At 39.7% G+C, this 18,425-nt stretch overlaps 1 protein-coding gene across 1 annotated transcript in view; it reads left to right on the top strand.

Annotated features, from left to right (window-relative positions):
- LOC126106118 (thyroid adenoma-associated protein homolog) overlaps positions 1-18,425 on the top strand; it is a 230,947-nt gene that overhangs the window by 114,010 nt on the left and 98,512 nt on the right. Inside the window, 3 exon segments of the mRNA XM_049912364.1 lie at positions 216-384; positions 7,479-7,615; positions 16,565-16,743. Coding sequence (XP_049768321.1) covers positions 216-384; positions 7,479-7,615; positions 16,565-16,743 — 485 coding nt within the window.

Here is an 18,425-nt window from a genome sequence, read left to right as displayed (position 1 = left end):
CAGTATCATCTGCAAATCATAAGCACTGATTGCCAATTCTTTTCACTATAATTCCAGCTGCTTTTCCTTTAAAAATCCTCACAGTTCTTGTGATGAAAGAATTAAACACATAAAGAGAAAATAAGCATCTCCTGTTAAATTTTAGGATTAATCTGTTTTCCAGTAACCTCTATTCTCTCTCTCCTTTTTTGTAAACATTATTTGTTCTTCCCCAGGTGACTCTACGTATGAAGACATGATTCTGGCCATAGTGAAATTGCTGCAGGACCGCCTGATAGATTTGGTTAATGCCGCCAACAGAAACCTGTTGGAAGCTTCTGCGACTCACCCTATGTACGGGCCACTGTTCTGCATACGGCACCTCCTGCAGGGTGTCGACTTCAGGTGAGGACCGGAATGCTGCTGTTGTTGTCATGTTTGAATTCAGTAGCAGTGTCAGAGAGCACAACATTCTGAACTAAAAACAGCTATATGTAGTGTTTTACGTGTGAACTACAAGCAGATAGAAAGGCTGGCCAGTGCTTTGGAGGGAGGGTTCAGAAACATCTGCATACGGAAGTAATCACTGCAATTCAGCTGAAGTACAATTTTCATTATCTGCATCGCTAACAAAGAAGTTGTGACCAGTTTTGTAGCACTTTCACTGCAGCCATTGCATTACGTGTAACATGATATTAATGTTAAATATCATAGTAGTAAATGTTCCCACAACTCCCTTTATAGTAATGCTCTGAGTGGTTGACAACTGCAGAAACAGGAAAAATCATGCAGCTTACAGTGACCTATGTGCCAATCAATCCATTGATCCACTGTGCAGTGCTTGGTGGCTACCTTTACTCCATCCCCTGTTTGTATTTCAGAACTTTCCAGTGTCATAACTATATTAATTTAAAAAAGGGAAAGTCCAGGATGGAAAAACAACAATATGGAAAGGATAGATTGCTATTCTCTACATAGAGAAAGTGTTGAGTTGCAGACAGGTCCATTGAAAAGGACTGCTAAAATAATTAATTTTTGAGACAAAGTCCTTCTTTCAAAGTAGTAGTCCAAGGACTTAATTTGGAATGGTGGAGAGCAAGGGTCAATTACACAGAGAGTTTTAATATTGACCAAAACTCACCTAATTCTATAGCATTAGAAATGACCTCAGAGACAATTACTGGATCTCGGTACTTTTTTGGTCACTTATAAGTCGATGTTGCAAAGACCACACTGTGCACACATTTTAATCATGAAAGGAACTTCCCATATAACCAAATATATGAGCTGACATATACTGCTACAGTGGCTTTAAAATTGGAAGATGAGCATTAGCAAATCAAAGAGCGTAATAATTATTCACAAAACCGAGTACGGACAAATAAAAAGTAATTGGCCTGATAGGTGCTTATTAACTAATTCACAGTAACTGGCTTGAGCTGGCCCCAAACGCGGAATGGTTGCTCAACTCAGAACAGATTATAAAACATACAAATAGAAAATACATTAAAGTTATATACCATGCAAGTGGCAAATAGCACATGGGCTCTGTCATGACAGAAGAAATGAGGACAAACGTCTGAGTCCTTTCAACCTACAAGTAGTTTAATAGAGCACAGTCTACATAACTAAATAAACTATGACACACACTGTATGTTTTGACATTAACTGACAATAAAAAGTTAAAGGTACCTGAAATTAGAAAATGCACGCACTGGTAGTGCATGTAGAGAGAAATTTTTCTACATAAAAGTAAACTGACAAAAACATTTTAAAGGTATCTAAAGTCTGAAAGTGCGCACACGAGTAGTGCAAGTGAAAGCAAGTGTTTTTAGATTGAGTCTAGCAGAGAATAATTAAAAAATTTGAAAGGTACTTAAAACTAGAAAAGAATGCACTAGTAGTGCAGATAAAGGGAAATATTTCCAGATTAAAGTAATCAACAAGAAATTTTAAAGATATCAAACTTAGCCCCACATGAACCATGGACCTTGCCGTTGGTGGAGAGGCTTGTGTGCCTTAGCGATACAGATAGCCGTACCGTAGGTGCAACCACAATGGAGGGGTATCTGTTGAGAGGCCAGACAAACGCTTGGTTCCTGAAGAGGGGGAGCAGCCTTTTCAGTAGTTGCAGGGGCAACAGTCTGGATGATTGACTGATCTGGCCTTGTAACACTAACCAAAACGGCCTTGCTGTGCTGGTACTGCGAACGGTTGAAAGCAAGGGGAAACTACAGCTGTCATTTTTCCCGAGGGCATGGAGCTTTACTGTATGGTTAATGATGATGGCGTCCTCTTGGGTAAAATATTCCAGAGGTAAAATAGTCCCCCATTCGGATCTCCGGGCGGCGACTACTCAAGAGGACGTTGTTATCAGGAGAAAGAAAACTGGTGTTCTACGGATCGGAGCGTGGAATGTCAGGTCCCTTAATCGGGCAGGTAGGTTAGAAAATTTAAAAAGGGAAATGGATAGGTTAAAGTTAGATATAGTGGGAATTAGTGAAGTTCGGTGGCAGGAGGAACAAGACTTTTGGTCAGGCGAATACAGGGTAATAAATACAAAGTCAAATAGGGGTAATGCAGGAGTAGGTTTAATAATGAATAAAAAAATAGCAATGCGGGTAAGCTACTACAAACAGCATAGTGAACACATTATTGTGGCCAAGATAGACATGAAGCCCACGCCTACTACAGTAGTACAAGTTTATATGCCAACTAGCTCTGCAGATGATGAAGAAATTGAAAAAAATGTATGATGAAATAAAAGAAATTATTCAGATAGTGAAGGGAGACGAAAATTTAATAGTCATGGGTGACTGGAATTCGGTAGTAGGAAAACGGAGAGAAGGAAATGTAGTAGGTGAATATGGATTGGGGGTAAGAAATGAAAGAGGAAGCCGCCTGGTAGAATTTTGTGCAGAGCATAACTTAATCATAGCTAACACTTGGTTCAAGAATCATGAAAGGAGGTTGTATACATGGAAGAACCCTGGAGATACTAAAAGGTATCAGATAGATTATATAATGGTAAGACAGAGATTTAGGAACCAGGTTTTAAATTGTAAGACATTTCCAGGGGCAGATGTGGACTCTGACCACAATCTATTGGTTATGACCTGTAGATTAAAACTGAAGAAACTGCAAAAAGGTGGCAATTTAAGGAGATGGGACCTGGATAAACTGAAAGAACCAGAGGTTGTACAGAGTTTCAGGGAGAGCATAAGGGAACAATTGACAGGAATGGGGGAAAGAAATACAGTAGAAGAAGAATGGGTAGCTTTGAGGGATGAAGTAGTGAAGGCAGCACAGGATCAAGTAGGTAAAAAGACGAGGGCTAGTAGAAATCCTTGGGTAACAGAAGAAATATTGAATTTAATTGATGAAAGGAGAAAATATAAAAATGCAGTAAATGAAGCAGGCAAAAAGGAATACAAACGTCTCAAAAATGAGATCGACAGGAAGTGCAAAATGGCTAAGCAGGCATGGCTAGAGGACAAATGCAAGGATGTAGAGGCTTATCTCACTAGAGGTAAGATAGATACTGCCTACAGGAAAATTAAAGAGACCTTTGGAGATAAGAGAACCACTTGTATGAACATCAAGAGCTCAGATGGAAACCCAGTTCTAAGCAAAGAAGGGAAAGCAGAAAGGTGGAAGGAGTATATAGAGGGTCTATACAAGGGCGATGTACTTGAGGACAATATTATGGAAATGGAAGAGGATGTAGATGAAGATGAAATGGGAGATATGATACTGCTTGAAGAGTTCGACAGAGCACTGAAAGACCTGAGTCGAAACAAGGCCCCAGGAGTAGACAACATTCCATTAGAACTACTGACGGCCTTGGGAGAGCCAGTCCTGACAAAACTCTACCATCTGGTGAGCAAGATGTATGAGACAGGCGAAATACCCTCAGACTTCAAGAAGAATATAATAATCCCAATCCCAAAGAAAGCAGGTGTTGACAGATGTGAAAATTACCGAACTATCAGTTTAATAAGTCACGGCTGCAAAATACTAACGCGAATTCTTTACAGACAAATGGAAAAACTAGTAGAAGCCGACCTTGGGGAAGATCAGTTTGGATTCCGTAGAAATGTTGGAACACGTGAGGCAATACTGACCCTATGACTTATCTTAGAAAATAGATTAAGGAAAGGCAAACCTATGTTTCGAGCATTTTTAGACTTAGAGAAAGCTTTTGACAATGTTGACTGGAATACTCTCTTTCAAATTCTGAAGATGGCAGGGGTAAAATATAGGGAGCAAAAGGCTGTTTACAATTTGTATAGAAACCAAATTGCAGTTATAAGAGTTGAGGGGCTTGAAAGGGAAGCAGTGGTGGGGAAGGGAGTGAGGCAGGGTTGTAGCCTCTCCCCGATGTTATTCAATCTGTATATTGAGCAAGCTGTGAAGGAAACAAAAGAAAAATTCGGTGTAGGTATTAAAATCCATGGAGAAGAAATAAAAACCTTGAGGTTCGCCGATGACATTGTATTTCTGTCAGAGACAGCAAAGGACTTGGAAGAGCAGTTGAATGGAATGGACAGTGTCTTGAAAGGAGGATATAAGATGAACATCAACAAAAGCAAAACGAGGATAATGGAATGTAGTCGAGTTAACTCGGGTGATGCTGAGGGAATTAGATTATGAAATGAGACACTTAAAGTAGTAAAGGAGTTTTGCTATTTGGGGAGCAAAATAACTGATGATGGCCGAAGTAGAGAGGATACAAAATGTAGACTGGCAATGGGAAGGAAAGCGTTTCTGAAGAAGAGAAATTTGTTAACATTGAGTATTGATTTAAGTGTTAGGAAGTCGTTTCTGAAAGTATTTGTGTGGAGTGTAGCCATGTATGGAAGTGAAACATGGACAATAAATAGTTTAGACAAGAAGAGAATAGAAGCTTTCGAAATGTGGTGCTACAGAAGAATGCTGAAGTTTAGATGGGTAGATCACATAACTAATGAGGAGGTGTTGAGTAGGATTGGGGAGAAGAGAAGTTTGTGGCACAACTTGACTAGAAGAAGGGATCGGTTGGTAGGACATGTTATGAGGCATCAAGGGATCACCAATTTAGTATTGGAGGGCAGTGTGGAGGGTAAAAATTATAGAGGGAGACCGAGAGATGAATACACTAAGCAGATTCAGAAGGATGTAGGTTGCAGTAGGTACTGGGAGATGAAGAAGCTTGCACAGGATAGAGTAGCATGGAGAGCTGCATCAAACCAGTCTCAGGACTGAAGACCACAACAACAACAACAACATCAAACTTAGGAAAATACACGCACAAATCTCTCATAAGCAGCTCTTATTAGGGTTGGCATCTTTACAACAATGAAATAAGGAGCACCAGCTCACAAATAAGGGATATTTAACAAAAATAAGGGACATGATTGGAAATGTTGAAGAACTGCCAGTAGTATGTCAGAAAATATAGAGGTTAGATATCCAGCAGTGGAGTTAAGGGCCTTACATCATTAACTAGAATAGTGCAAGAAATAATAATGGAAAATCAACCTTAAAGTGTCTTCTCCCTGCTCTCCTCCTCAAGTCGATAGTCATCAGTTTAGAAATGTTTCCAGTAGTATTTCATGAAAATATAATCTAATCAGATAGATAAAAAATCTGCTCAACGAGTGGTAGCAAGAGTACACACATATAAAGGTATTTACATTTGCAGGCTTTCATATCCATTGGCTTCAAGGAGAAAGAAGAGGGGTGAAAGAAATGGACTGGTGGGGTGGAGGAAATGGGTGGAGTTCGGAAAGGTTGGCCAGAATCTCGGACCAGGGGAGACTTAATGGTCGGGATGAGAAGGAAAGACTGAGCAGTCTCCAACAATGTTGTTTAACCACAAACACTGTGAATGAGGCAATTTCCTTTTGTTCCATAAGTTCAGCTATTCAACTATAGACTTCGCAATAGTATTAAACAGAATATTGTGATTTGCTGGCCAACAGGACCTCAAACTTAAAATGTCCTTTTTTATACGAATCTAGAGCTCATCGAATTTAACAGGAGGAAGGTGAATAATACGGGACACAAATTTCAGCTGTAAAATATGGGACATCCCATAAAAAATGGGGCGGGTCGCAACCCTAACTGTTATCACATAGTCATTGTTTAACTTGGGTATGTTCTTACTAATGGGATTCTGCTCCACATAAAAGGCATCAGCAGTATAAACTGGGACAACTTACAGGAAGAAAACCAACTGAAACTCAGTGGCCACTTATCTGCGAGGTGCTCACTGTTATTCCTGCATCAGGACAGAGAATTACGGACAGTGTACGTGGGCATGTCCACCAACCGAGGCAACAGGAATGGGACCAGTCAAACTCTGGAGTGTGATTTGTATCCACACAGGTAGGGGAATGCTGCGACTCTCTAGTAGGCCTAGGTGTGTTCCCCAAAGTAAATGTGCGCCATCTGAATGTGGTGAGCAGATGTTCATGGCTAGTAAGTTTAGGCCATGATCCGGAGAGACTCGTTCAGAAACAGTCAACACACAGCAGACATACCTCTGGTAGGAGCTATGCATGCATTTAAATCCCAGTATTAATATGGGAGCGTGCACGGCTCATAATTGTTTCTGTACTCTTGCTCATTGTGCCTTTCTGTGACTCAGTGCCTCCTATATGTGGCGAGTTGCAAGGTTTGTGTGGCTAAAGAAATCATCTGGATCAGTCTTACACAGCTGCAACATTTGTACTGCTGTCTTGGTTCACCAGAATTTTTACAGTGGATGTGAGTGGGTGGCGACTTTTGTTGTGGTCAGAATGTTGTACCCCACCTTTCCACTGTCATGTGATGATGCATTGTTGCAGTACACTTCCACTTATTCGACACACATTAGCATTGTTCCATTTCAAATGCAGAAAACATATTTCCACAAGATACTCCACTTTACAAATGGGTCGGGTCATTTTGGTCTGGCTAGAGTACTGTAGAAAGAGGGTTTCAATATGTACGGGGACTACAGGCATGTACTTGTGAATAGCCAAATGTTTATTTAAGCAACCTTAAGGTTTAAAGACAATATTCAAAATTTTTTGGTTATCCCTCTTGTAAGTGTTATAGTCTTTTTCTAAACTGTCTGTTTTATTTGAGACAAAAGTTATTACATGTATTGTGTTTGTGGCAGTGGAACTAATATGTCACAGAACTGAAAATAAATTGGCCACAAATTTACACTCTTTTACACACAGAATGCTATGTTAGGTACTGATGCTTGTATTTGCAGATTTTGATAACCGTTGTGAAAATGATAACCATGTGAAATGCTCCTGTAGCCAGTGTAAATGACATAGAAAGTTAGTAAATGTGTTTTTATTTTAAATGTGTCTTTGGTTCAGTGCAAATACCTAATTCCCTTTCACCACTGTCATAATTTATTGTGTATCAGACATTATATTATTTATTGGAAGGTTTATTTCAGCCTTGTAATTTCATGTTACAGAAGTGACATTTAACTGCTCGTTTGGCCCTTTTCGCAGGAAAGTGAGCAGTGATCCAGACTGGCAGGAGTTTATGCAATACATGATTGAGCTCGCCTTTGAGGCCTGCAAGGCTGTGGAAGAAGTGGTGAACAGTTCATCACCTGAGGGACACCTACCCATGGATTTCACACCAGGTACACCAAATGCACTCTGCAGCTATAAATATGTAACATGATCTGCTACAACATACGAGACGTCACACCTTCACTGCAGCTCAGGGTTGGTTAGTTTCCATCACAGAGCAACTTGCGCCCCTACTCCTCTGCTCATTTGTGGCCAGTATATACTTTGTGTGCCTACGTGCAACTCGGTGCATGTTGTAGGTGAGTGATGACCTGTCCCCTCACAAGGAGAGGTCTGCTGTGGTGGAATCAAGTTTATGAAGTCATCTATATGGTTACAAACATTGCTGTCCCAAGCTTCACACCGTGCAGCCATTCACCCTAGTGGACCCTCATTTGTGAGTAACCAACGAAAATAATATTTCAGAATTTTTCGTGATCCGCTTCAGCTTTTAAAAAAAAACATGCAATAGACTCCTTGTGCAACATAATGGTTAAACTGTTGGCTTCACATTTAAGACATTGAGGTTTTGAATTTGGTTAGATGCCTTTAATTTTTTTAAATTTTTAAATCTTTATTAAAATGATATTGATCATTATTTTTATTCAGGTAACTGAATTAAATGTTTTTTTTTTTATTTTTTATCTTCGTCACATCATTTTAATCAACATATCAACTTTCACAGTTGCTTTCATTTCTTCTTCCTATCATTCTTTTTCCCCTTGGAATTTTTGTGCTTGTGATATTAATTATTTTTACGTATTAACTTCGATGTAACTTCTTCCGATTTATCATGATATATTTTTATCCGTGTTCTTGCATTCATTATTTATGTTCCTCATTTTGCTTAAATTTTGTTTTATTTATAATCCCTTCTTTCATTTAAATATTTATCTGCATTGTTTTGTCGACAGTGAAATAAAGATTAATGTTTTAAATGAGTTTATGATGTTAACCATCCAAAAAAATGGACATCTTTTTGCACGGTCAATTTAAATAAATTATTCCAGCTTTTGTTTTTCAACTAGTAAATTGGCAGTTTCAAATATTTAAATATTCTTATAGACAAATAAAAATAATTAAATTCACTTGCACAAAGACCTCAAGTGAAAAATGATAGGAAGCAATTGTAAAAGTTAATACGTTGATTAAAATGGTGTGATACAGCAATGAAAATTTTTAAAAAAAGTTGCATTTAATCCAATTAATTGAATGAAAACTATGATCAGTCTTTTTGATAAAGATGTAAAAATAAAAATTTCAACACAATTGACGAGATTTGAATCCACAAGCTCTGACACATGAGGCTAGTACCTCCACCGTAATATTGCCCAAGCAGTTTGTTGTACATGGCCTTCTTAAAGCTAAATTGTATGACATGAAATTCTGAACTTTTTTCCTTCATTAGCTACTCACAAATGAGGACCCTGCAGGGTGAATGGTTACAGGGTGTGAAACTTGGGATCTTAACCTACGTCAGCATATAGGTGATTTCAAAAAGTCAACTCCACTGCTGGGGACCTTTCCTTCTTAGCTCGTTATTATGTTCTGTCCACAAGTTTATGTGACAGCCACACCCTATGTCTACTTCATTGGATCCTCAGCATACATGCAACCTAGTAGCTCACATCAGAGGTTAAGCACCTGATACATAATAGTCACAACACAAGGTCTTGCTTATCTAGTATCTAGCTGTGCCCATCCATATGAATTCTGAACCAAAAATTCCGTAATATCCTTAATTTCATGCCAGTGGTGTGTCTGACCGAAATGTGTTTGGCATCGCTGCACATGTCTGTGTTTAATGTGTAACTGCCAGTAGTTCCATTGTTGCATGTCTGGTAGTTGTTGTTCAGTGCTGTATTGTGTAGAACACTGTGTGACACAGATTGCGAATTTCGAGATGGCAAAGTAAGGAGCAACGTGTTTGCGTTACATTTTCTGTGAAACTCAACAACATCTTTACACAAACGCGCGCGCGGACACACACACACACACACACACACACACACACACACACACACACACACACACACACACCAAATGATGGCCGTACTGAAGTTAAAGATGACTCTCATTCAGAACACCCTTTGATGCTCATGTCAGGAATGTCAACTAAATTATGCATGCCAGTCAAATGACTGTCCAAGAGATTGCAGAAGAATGTAACATTTCAGTTGGATCAAGTCATAAAATCCCGACACTGCATCTTGGAATGCATCATGTTGCGGCCAAGTTCGTCCCACAGCTCGTTATTCAAGACCAGAAAGACCTTCACCTTGCAATATGTGAAGAGCTTTTGGATCATGCAAACGAGAACAAGATGATCCTTAGAAGAATTGTAACTGATGATGAGACTTGGATCTACAGTTACGATGTTGAGACCAAAGATCACTCTTCATAATGGATCGGAGGGTTGTCCATGACCAAAAAAAGCCTGTCAGGTCAGGTCAAATGTAAAAGCCATGCTGATAGTTTCTTTTGCCTTTGAAGGATATCGGTGCGTGCTGTGACGCCTGGGAGAAAATGTGAGGAGGAAACAGCCTGAAATGTGACGAGACAAATTCATGGTTCTTGCATCATGAAAACGCACCTGCACATTCACCCCTGTTAATGCATGACTTTTGCGCAAGAAACGGTATCGCTACGTTGGCTCATTCTCCTTACTCTCCAGACCTGTGGACTTTTTCTTGTTTCCAAAGTTGAAAGGACAAAGATTTGCAACGATATGTGAGATGAAAGAAATTTTGCGATGGTGTTTCACACAATTCAACAAGAGGCATACCAAGACAGCTTCCGGGAAGGTAAGCATAGAAAAATTTTGTGGACAAAGTTCCGTAATTTTTCGAACACACCTCATAAAACAAAAACATTGCTGCTGTCTGGAAGAAGCTACACTGTACTCCCATTTTGTGTGTGTGTGTGTGTGTTGTGTGTGTGTGTGTGTGTGTGTGTGTGTGTGTGCGCGCGCACGCACGCACCTCCACACCTCATTACTTTTATACTTCCTTATATTGTACCTCCTCCAGTTGTGACTATTGTGAAGCCACAAGCCAGAAGCACAGTTGCATTTTTATCTCATTTCACTTGAAATAAACATATGTTACCATGTGCTGTACATTTTTTAGAACCCTTATGTATTAATGTACTTTTATGTATTTATGTACTTATGTATTAATGTACTTTTATGTATTTATGTACTTATGTATTAATGTACTTTTGAGGAGAGCTACATAGGCAGCTACTGAAAATGCTGCCATCTTTCCTGTCAAATTCATTGCTGCCACAGCTGAGAGTCTCAGTCTACCTGCCTGAAACTCATCTCCTATATTCTATCCACCACAGAGATATATAAAGTTACTTTTTTCTTGTATTGCTGTTATTGTTCCTACTCATCAAGCTGTGGCAAGAAGTGACACACACAAAAGTTATCAATGTTTGCAAGCTTTTGGAGACAGTGGCTCCTTTTTCAGGCAGTGGGACGAAGGAAAAGAACTAGTGTTATGTAGGAAAAGGGGTAGAATCCAGGAAAGTCACCCCAAACCCCAGATCAGGGGAGACTTAACAGTTGAGATGAGAAGGAGGGACTGATTGTTGGGGACTGCACCAGATGAGATTTGAAAACATGAGAGCTTAAAGATGGGAGATAGGGTAATACACAAGAAAAAGATTACAGTGAAACCTCTTTATAATGTTCCTCCATATAATGTTTTCCTCTATATTAAGTCCGGTTTTTTTTTTTTTTTTTTTTTTTTTTTTTTTTTTTTTCCCCCCCCCCGACTAAAAACCCTTATAAACGATGTTAAATTTTCCTCTTTACTAAGTTTCCTCTATATTACAATTTTCTCCATATTACAATTTTCTCCATATAACGCTCATATTTTTGGAACCCTGGTCAATTATTTACCTCTTTATAACGTTTAAGTGACTGGATGTAGACAAATAGATTTTTGTTCAGTGGATTCACAATTTGCACTGGCTCAGGAAACTTGTGCTCAGCGTGTTTCATATGTCAGTGGCAGAACCCGGTCACATGACATGTGACACACATTCTGCTTGCAATCTTTTTGGTCCCATTTCAGTCGATGCTTTGTATTCATAGCGTGTTGTGTGAGCTGAGCAGCAAACAGTTTGTGTGTCTAGTGAGAGTGTGTCTTCAATATAACTTTTTTTTTTAAGCTTTCATCAGTGAACATGAGTGAAAAGTGGAAGAACATTTCTCAGGAAGAGAAGTTTTCTGCTATTAAAAAAGTGGAGGCATCTCCTGGTGTGAGTCACGTGGAGCTAGCGAAGCAATTTGAACTGGCCCACTCAACACTACTATGAAAAACAGATCGTCAATAATGGAAGGGTTTGAGAATTGTGGAAATTCGAAACGTATGCATGTGAAACCATCGACTTACGACGAAATGGAGGAAGTTTTATTAACTTGGTTTCAGCAAGCATGCGCTGCAAACATTCCTATTAACTGAACTATTCTGAAGGAGAAGGTGCTTCAAATATCACTGCAGTTAGGAATGGAAAATTTTAAGGCGTCCAATGCATGGATTGATAAATTTTGACAGCATCATGGTGTTGTATACAAAGAGGAATGTGGAGAAAGTAAAAGTGTGGACAAACCAACTGTAACTCAGTGGATGCAGACTCTTCCTAATCTGATACATGGCTACAAACTGCGTGACATTCATAACAGTGACGAAACTGGCATGTTTCTCAATTTAATGCTGGATAAAACATTTACTTTTTGCGGGGAAAATTGCCATGGCAGTAAGAAGAGCAAGAAACATCTTGCCGTTTTGTTGTGTACAAACGCTGATGGCAGTGAAAAACTGAAACCTTTGGTTATCGGGAAGCCAAAAAATCCGAGGTGCTTCAAAAACATTTCCACGTTTCCGTGCAAATATACAAACAATGCCTAGGCATGGATGATGAGTGATATATTTTTACGTTTTCTCAGAGAATTTGACGCCAAAATGGGGAGTGCTGCAAGAAAAGTGCTGCTGTTTGTGGATAAATGTGAGGCACATCCACCAGACATATCCTTTCTGAGAAATATGAAAGTAATTTTCCTGCCACCCAACTGCACCAGCCACCTGCAACCTTTGGACTTGGGAATACTACACGCCCTTAAGGTTAAATATCGGACAGCCCTTGTAAAAAAAGGCCTTGAATTTGAGGGACCAAAGAAAACCAGGAAGCCAGCAGAGCTCACAACTGAAGCTGAATATTTTACAGGCAATGAATTTAATTATGTACTCATGGAGGGAAGTCAGTGCTGAAACTACTAAAAACTGTTTCACAAAAGCGGATTCTGTGAGAATGAGATGGCAGCTCCTGTGGAAGATGTTGCAAGTGGTTTGCAAGAGTTTCAGGAATTAATAGGTAGTGATTCTGCACTTTTGAGGACTTTGTGGCTGTGGATGACAACGTGGCTACCACAGGAGTACTAAGTATTGAGGAGGTGACTGCAGAGAGAAGCTTGGAGAATAATAGTGGTAGTGAAAGTGACAGTGACAAGGAAGATGACCCTGTGCCCTCATATACTAAGGCAGCTGAAGCCTTTGAGACATTCAGGAGATATATGATGGCCTATAGACTTGAGGACAGAATGAGCAATAAATGATTGCCATACAGTCAAGGAGAAACAGAAAAAAAATATGATTGCTCGAATATTTTAAAAAATCATAGGTCTGTGATTTTCAGATTGCTTAGATTCCTAGAGTTTTGTTCAAATTTAAGTTCCATTTCATAATTTAATTATTAAAGTAATTTTTTTGTAACTAATTCTTTTTTAATCTGTACCACTTACTGTGTTTTTATGTAATATGTGCAGTATATCATAAATAAAATTTGGCTCATATTCTATAATTGGATCAACTGAAGAACGGGATACCACCTGTCAGCTTTGGACAATGATGTCATATCTTATGAATCTGTTATAACTTTTTACAGTACAAACTGATCCATTTACTTTTACACATCCACCTACCGGGCCCCATGTTTTAATTACAAAATACTAATCATTTGCTACATTGATCATTTGCAATGAATATCATATTACGGTATTGCGAAAATGTAAAATGCCATCTGTGGCACCATTTGTCAAAGCTGATTAGTGGTATCCCTATCTTCAGTAATGCCCTATAATTATTACTTGGAAGCCCTCCTCCTTATAGTGTTTTCCTCTATACAGTGTTCAGAATTTGTGGTCCCTTGGAAAAACATTATATAGAGGTTTCACTGTACCACCAAAGCATCATGCATGAGTTAATAGGAGTGAAAAGCTAGGTGCATGTTATGTGACAGAGATAGGAGGAAGTGGTGAAAAATAGACACATCATAAAATAAAAGATGTAGAAGACTAAAAGGGAGTGAAGGAAGGAATAGTTACTGTGAAGAAATGCCAAGACCGAAGAAATTAAATTAAGACCAAGTGGGTGGCGAGAACCGAGGACATGTTGTAGTGCCAGTTCCCACCTACCAACAAACAGCAATACTTGCATTTTGACAGTTGCCGTCCTTTTCATGTCAAACATTCCCTCCCATACAGCTTTGGCATTTGAGGTAAACATATTTGTTCAGATCACAGCAATAGACCGCGTCCAGTCCTGATAATGCTGATCCTCTAGAAAACAACTTAGGAGTACACCACTTGTCACTCAGTATTATCCTGGCCTTGAATGTATTGATCATTTACTTTGACGAGGCTATCACTTCCTGAAATCCTGTCCTCAAATGATGTCCATTCTGCCTGACGTTTTGCCCAACATACCTAGAATAGCTCTTTGTCGCTCTCCAAATCTCCACAATATCCTTGTCATACCCTATGCTCCACCATCTCCCTACCCTATGGCTCCTGGCTCTGTGACCATCTCCTGTGTGACTTGCCCTATGCACCGTTCTACCACAACCTGTATCAACCCTGTAACTGGCAAAACATACACTGTCAAAGGAAGAGCCACCTGTGAAATGACACATCATATACCAGCTGTTTTTAAACTCTGTTTGGCCGTTTACATTGGCATGATCACCACCAAGCTATCAGTTAGGTTTAATAGGCATAGGCAGAAGGTGTATTCTGCCAACAGACAATATCCTGTTGCAGAGCATGCTCTAAAACCAAACAATGAAGACCTCAGTGCCTGTGTCATGACAGTTCCCCACAGTCATTTAATGAACAAAGTAAGAGCATATGGACTATCAGACCAATTGTGTGATTGGATTGAAGAGTTCCTAGATAACAGAACGCAGCACGTCATTCTCAATGGAGAGAAGTCTTCCGAAGTAAGAGTGATTTCAGGTGTGCCGCAGGGGAGTGTCGTAGGACCGTTGCTATTCACAATACACGTAAATGACCTTGTGGATGACATTGGAAGTTTACTGAGGCTTTTTGTGGATGATGCTGTGGTATATCGAGAGGTTGTAACAATGGAGAATTGTACTGAAATGCAGGAGGATCTGCAGCGCATTGACGCATGGTGCAGGGAATGGCAATTGAATCTCAATGTAGACAAGTGTAATGTGCTGCGAATACATAGAAAGAAAGATCCCTTATCATTTAACTACAATATAGCAGGTCAGCAACTGGAAGCAGTTAATTCCATAAATTATCTGGGAGTACGCATTAGGAGTGATTTAAAATGGAATGATCATATAAAATTGATTGTCATTAAAGCAGATGCCAGACTGAGATTCATTGGAAGAATCCTAAGGAAATGCAATCCGAAAACAAAGGAAGTAGGTTACAGTACGCTTGTTTGCCCACTGCTTGAATATTGCTCAGCAGTGTGGGTTCTGTACCAGATAGGGTTGATAGAAGAGAGAGAGAAGATCCAACAGAGAGCAGCGCGCTTCGTTACAGGATCATTTAGTAATCGCGAAAGCGTTACGGAGATGATAGATAAACTCCAGTGGAAGACTGCAGGAGAGATGCTCAGTAGCTCGGTACGGGCTTTTGTTGAAGTTTCGAGAACATACCTTCTCTGAGGAGTCAAGCAGTATATTGCTCCCTCCTAAGTATATCTCGCGAAGAGACCATGAGGATAAAATCAGAGAGATTAGAGCCCACACAGAGGCATACCGAAAATCCTTTTTTCCACAAACAATACGAGACTGGAATAGAAGGGAGAACCGATAGAGGTACATAAGGTACCCTCCGCCACACACCGTCAGGTGGCTTGCGGAGTATGGATGTAGATGTAGATGTAGATGTAGATGTGCGTGCCTTCTGGATTCTTCCCCCAGACATTAGTTTCTCAGAACTCCCCAGTTGGGAACTCGTGTTACAATATGTTCTCTGGCTTTAATTTATGTTAATTCCTTTGGTCTCAGCATTTCTTCTCAGTAACTAATCCTTTCTTCTCTCCATTTTAGGTTTCTACATATTTCCTTTTCTGGTCTATTTTTTGTCGTCCCCCTCCCACCTCTTTAGCTTTTCACTCTTACTAACTTGTGCACAATGTTTTGGCAGTAATATGTTTCTTGCATATTACCCTGTCTTCCACCTTTATGCTCTCACGTGTACAAATTTTACCCAGTGCAATCCTCGACAATCAGTCTGTCCTTCTCATCTCATCCAGTAAGACTCCCCTGACCCAGGGTTCTGGGTGACTTTTCTGAAATTTACCCATTTCCTAAACTTCACCAGTCCTCTTCCTTCGCCCCTTTTACTTCCTCTTCAACCCTTCTGTCAGAAGAAGGAGCCACTAGCTCCGAAAACTTGTGGACTGATACCTTTTGTCGTGTGTTTTCCTGGCACCGTTTGGTGATTAGACTTTTTTATCTATCTAATTACATTATATTTTCAAAAATTCATTATTTTTGTTGATGTATTATTGTTTCTAGTATTACTAACTGTTAAACTCTGTGTTAAATTGAAGAAATCTTGAAACATGTTTTGCTGTCATAATGCGTTTAGTGTAACATATGAGGGATGCCCAGTCAGATGTAAGAGAAGACCTTACACCTTCGTTATCACTGTGAGAGGTACTTATATTATTGTGACGCCCCCTTATCTGCAGCCGAAGACCTGCTGCGGCGGCTGCAGCAGCAGAGTGCCGAACAAGATTCCCCTGTGACTTTCCGGAACGTCAACTGCTCGGCCCAGATGTTGCTGCTCTGCTCATGGCGCACCGTTAAGGAGGTCTCATTGCTGCTTGGGGACATCGCCGAGAGAGCACCCGTGGCCTCAGGGTGAGTGGTTTGAGATTACAGAAGGTGACATTTACAGGCATTGACAGATGTCTAGGTAAGTGACTGTGGAATTGTGTGTGTGTGTGTGTGTGTGTGTGTGTGTGTGTGTGTGTGTGTGTGTGTGTGTGTGTGTTTCTTTTTTAATCACACAATAGCAGAAAGACCTTTACCTGGTACAATTGTACATAGAATATGCAAAATAACTCACCCCTCTTCTGGCAGCAATCTACTGAAGGTCTTTGGAGAAATGAAGCAATGCTATACATGTGAAAACTGCGTGACACATTCCTCTTTTTAAGAAGGGTCATCAAAAGTTTGCACAAACTATAGCCCTGTTGAGTTTTAGAACACATCTCATGTGAGAAAAAAACATCCTGTGTGTGAATCAATATGACCTTTATGAGCAGTGATTGTGTGAAACCCAGATCACTCTCTTTGTTCATGAGGCACAGAATACAATAAATACTGTCACCCAGCTCTACGCTGTGTTCTTCATCTTCCGATAGGTGTCCAATACTGTTCTTTCCACAGTGGCAGCTACGAACAAAATAGGAGTTATGGAATATTGAACTAGCTTCCTGATTAGATCAAAGAGTTCCTAGCAAACAGAACAGAACACATGATTTTTAATGAAGTTAAATCGTCCAGCATAAAAGTAACTTCAGGCACACACTGAGGAACTGTGTAGGACCATGATTATATGTTAATGACCTAAGTCGATAACGCTAGAAGCTCACCAAGGCCGTACGTGGACAGTGCTATTTTATACGGAGAAGTCACAACATTAGAAAATTGTAGCTTTATACAAGAGTACATGCTGAAGATCAAGACTTGCTGCAAGGATTGCCAGTTTAGCCCCAACTTAAATAAATGTGACGTACTGCACCCAAATTTCCAGGAGGACTGATTATTGTACAATTGAATTATACCAAACAAGCACTGGAAGCAGATTCATATCCATTAAATATCAGGAACAATGCACACAGAGTGATTTAAAGTGAAACGACATGATAAAAGAATTTGTGATGAAGGCAGTCTCAGAGCTTTCTACTTAAGGTTTCATCCAGCTCTTAGTCCCAAGAATAACTTGAGCCTGACAACTTCCCTGGAGGGCAGTAATCCGGTAAGTTTTTTTTCAAACACTTCGACAATTTACTGATAAAATTTTCACAAAGTGTCTTTACTCTGAATACAGTCTGACTTCCCTTTCCTGCGTATCGACTGGCGAATGTTCGCCCGAGAATCTCAAATTACCACCTTCAAAAAATAAATAAATAAATAAATAAAAATGTGTAGTGCACCCATGACCCATCAAGGTGAGTCCTACAAATCCTCACCAGAGAACCAAAGTCTAGAAATCTACAGCCAAGAGTGTCACAGAACCGACGAAGCTTTCAGTTGAGACCCACCACTCAGCTCCAAGCGAAAGGACCCTGATCAACTGTGGGAACAATGCCGCAAATTGCAAGCTCCGCTTGCCTCCTGTGCACGAGGCCACACAATCTATGTGTGCATTGTCTTAGACAAAATTAAGAAGAAATAAAAGTTATTGATCATTGAGTTTTTTCTTTTGGTTTCTTGTAATAAAATGTTAACCTTCACTTTTTTACACTTCTTCTGAGAAAAAATTGTGTCAATCCAACAAGTATTTCATTTATTTGCTGTCTCTAGGTGAAGCATTTGCACCTA

This window comes from Schistocerca cancellata, chromosome 10 (assembly GCF_023864275.1).
Source record: "Schistocerca cancellata isolate TAMUIC-IGC-003103 chromosome 10, iqSchCanc2.1, whole genome shotgun sequence".
In the NCBI taxonomy this organism is placed as follows: Eukaryota; Metazoa; Arthropoda; class Insecta; order Orthoptera; family Acrididae; genus Schistocerca; species Schistocerca cancellata.
The sequence above is the reverse complement of the archived record's forward strand: the minus strand, read 5'-3'. Positions and strand labels throughout refer to the sequence as shown.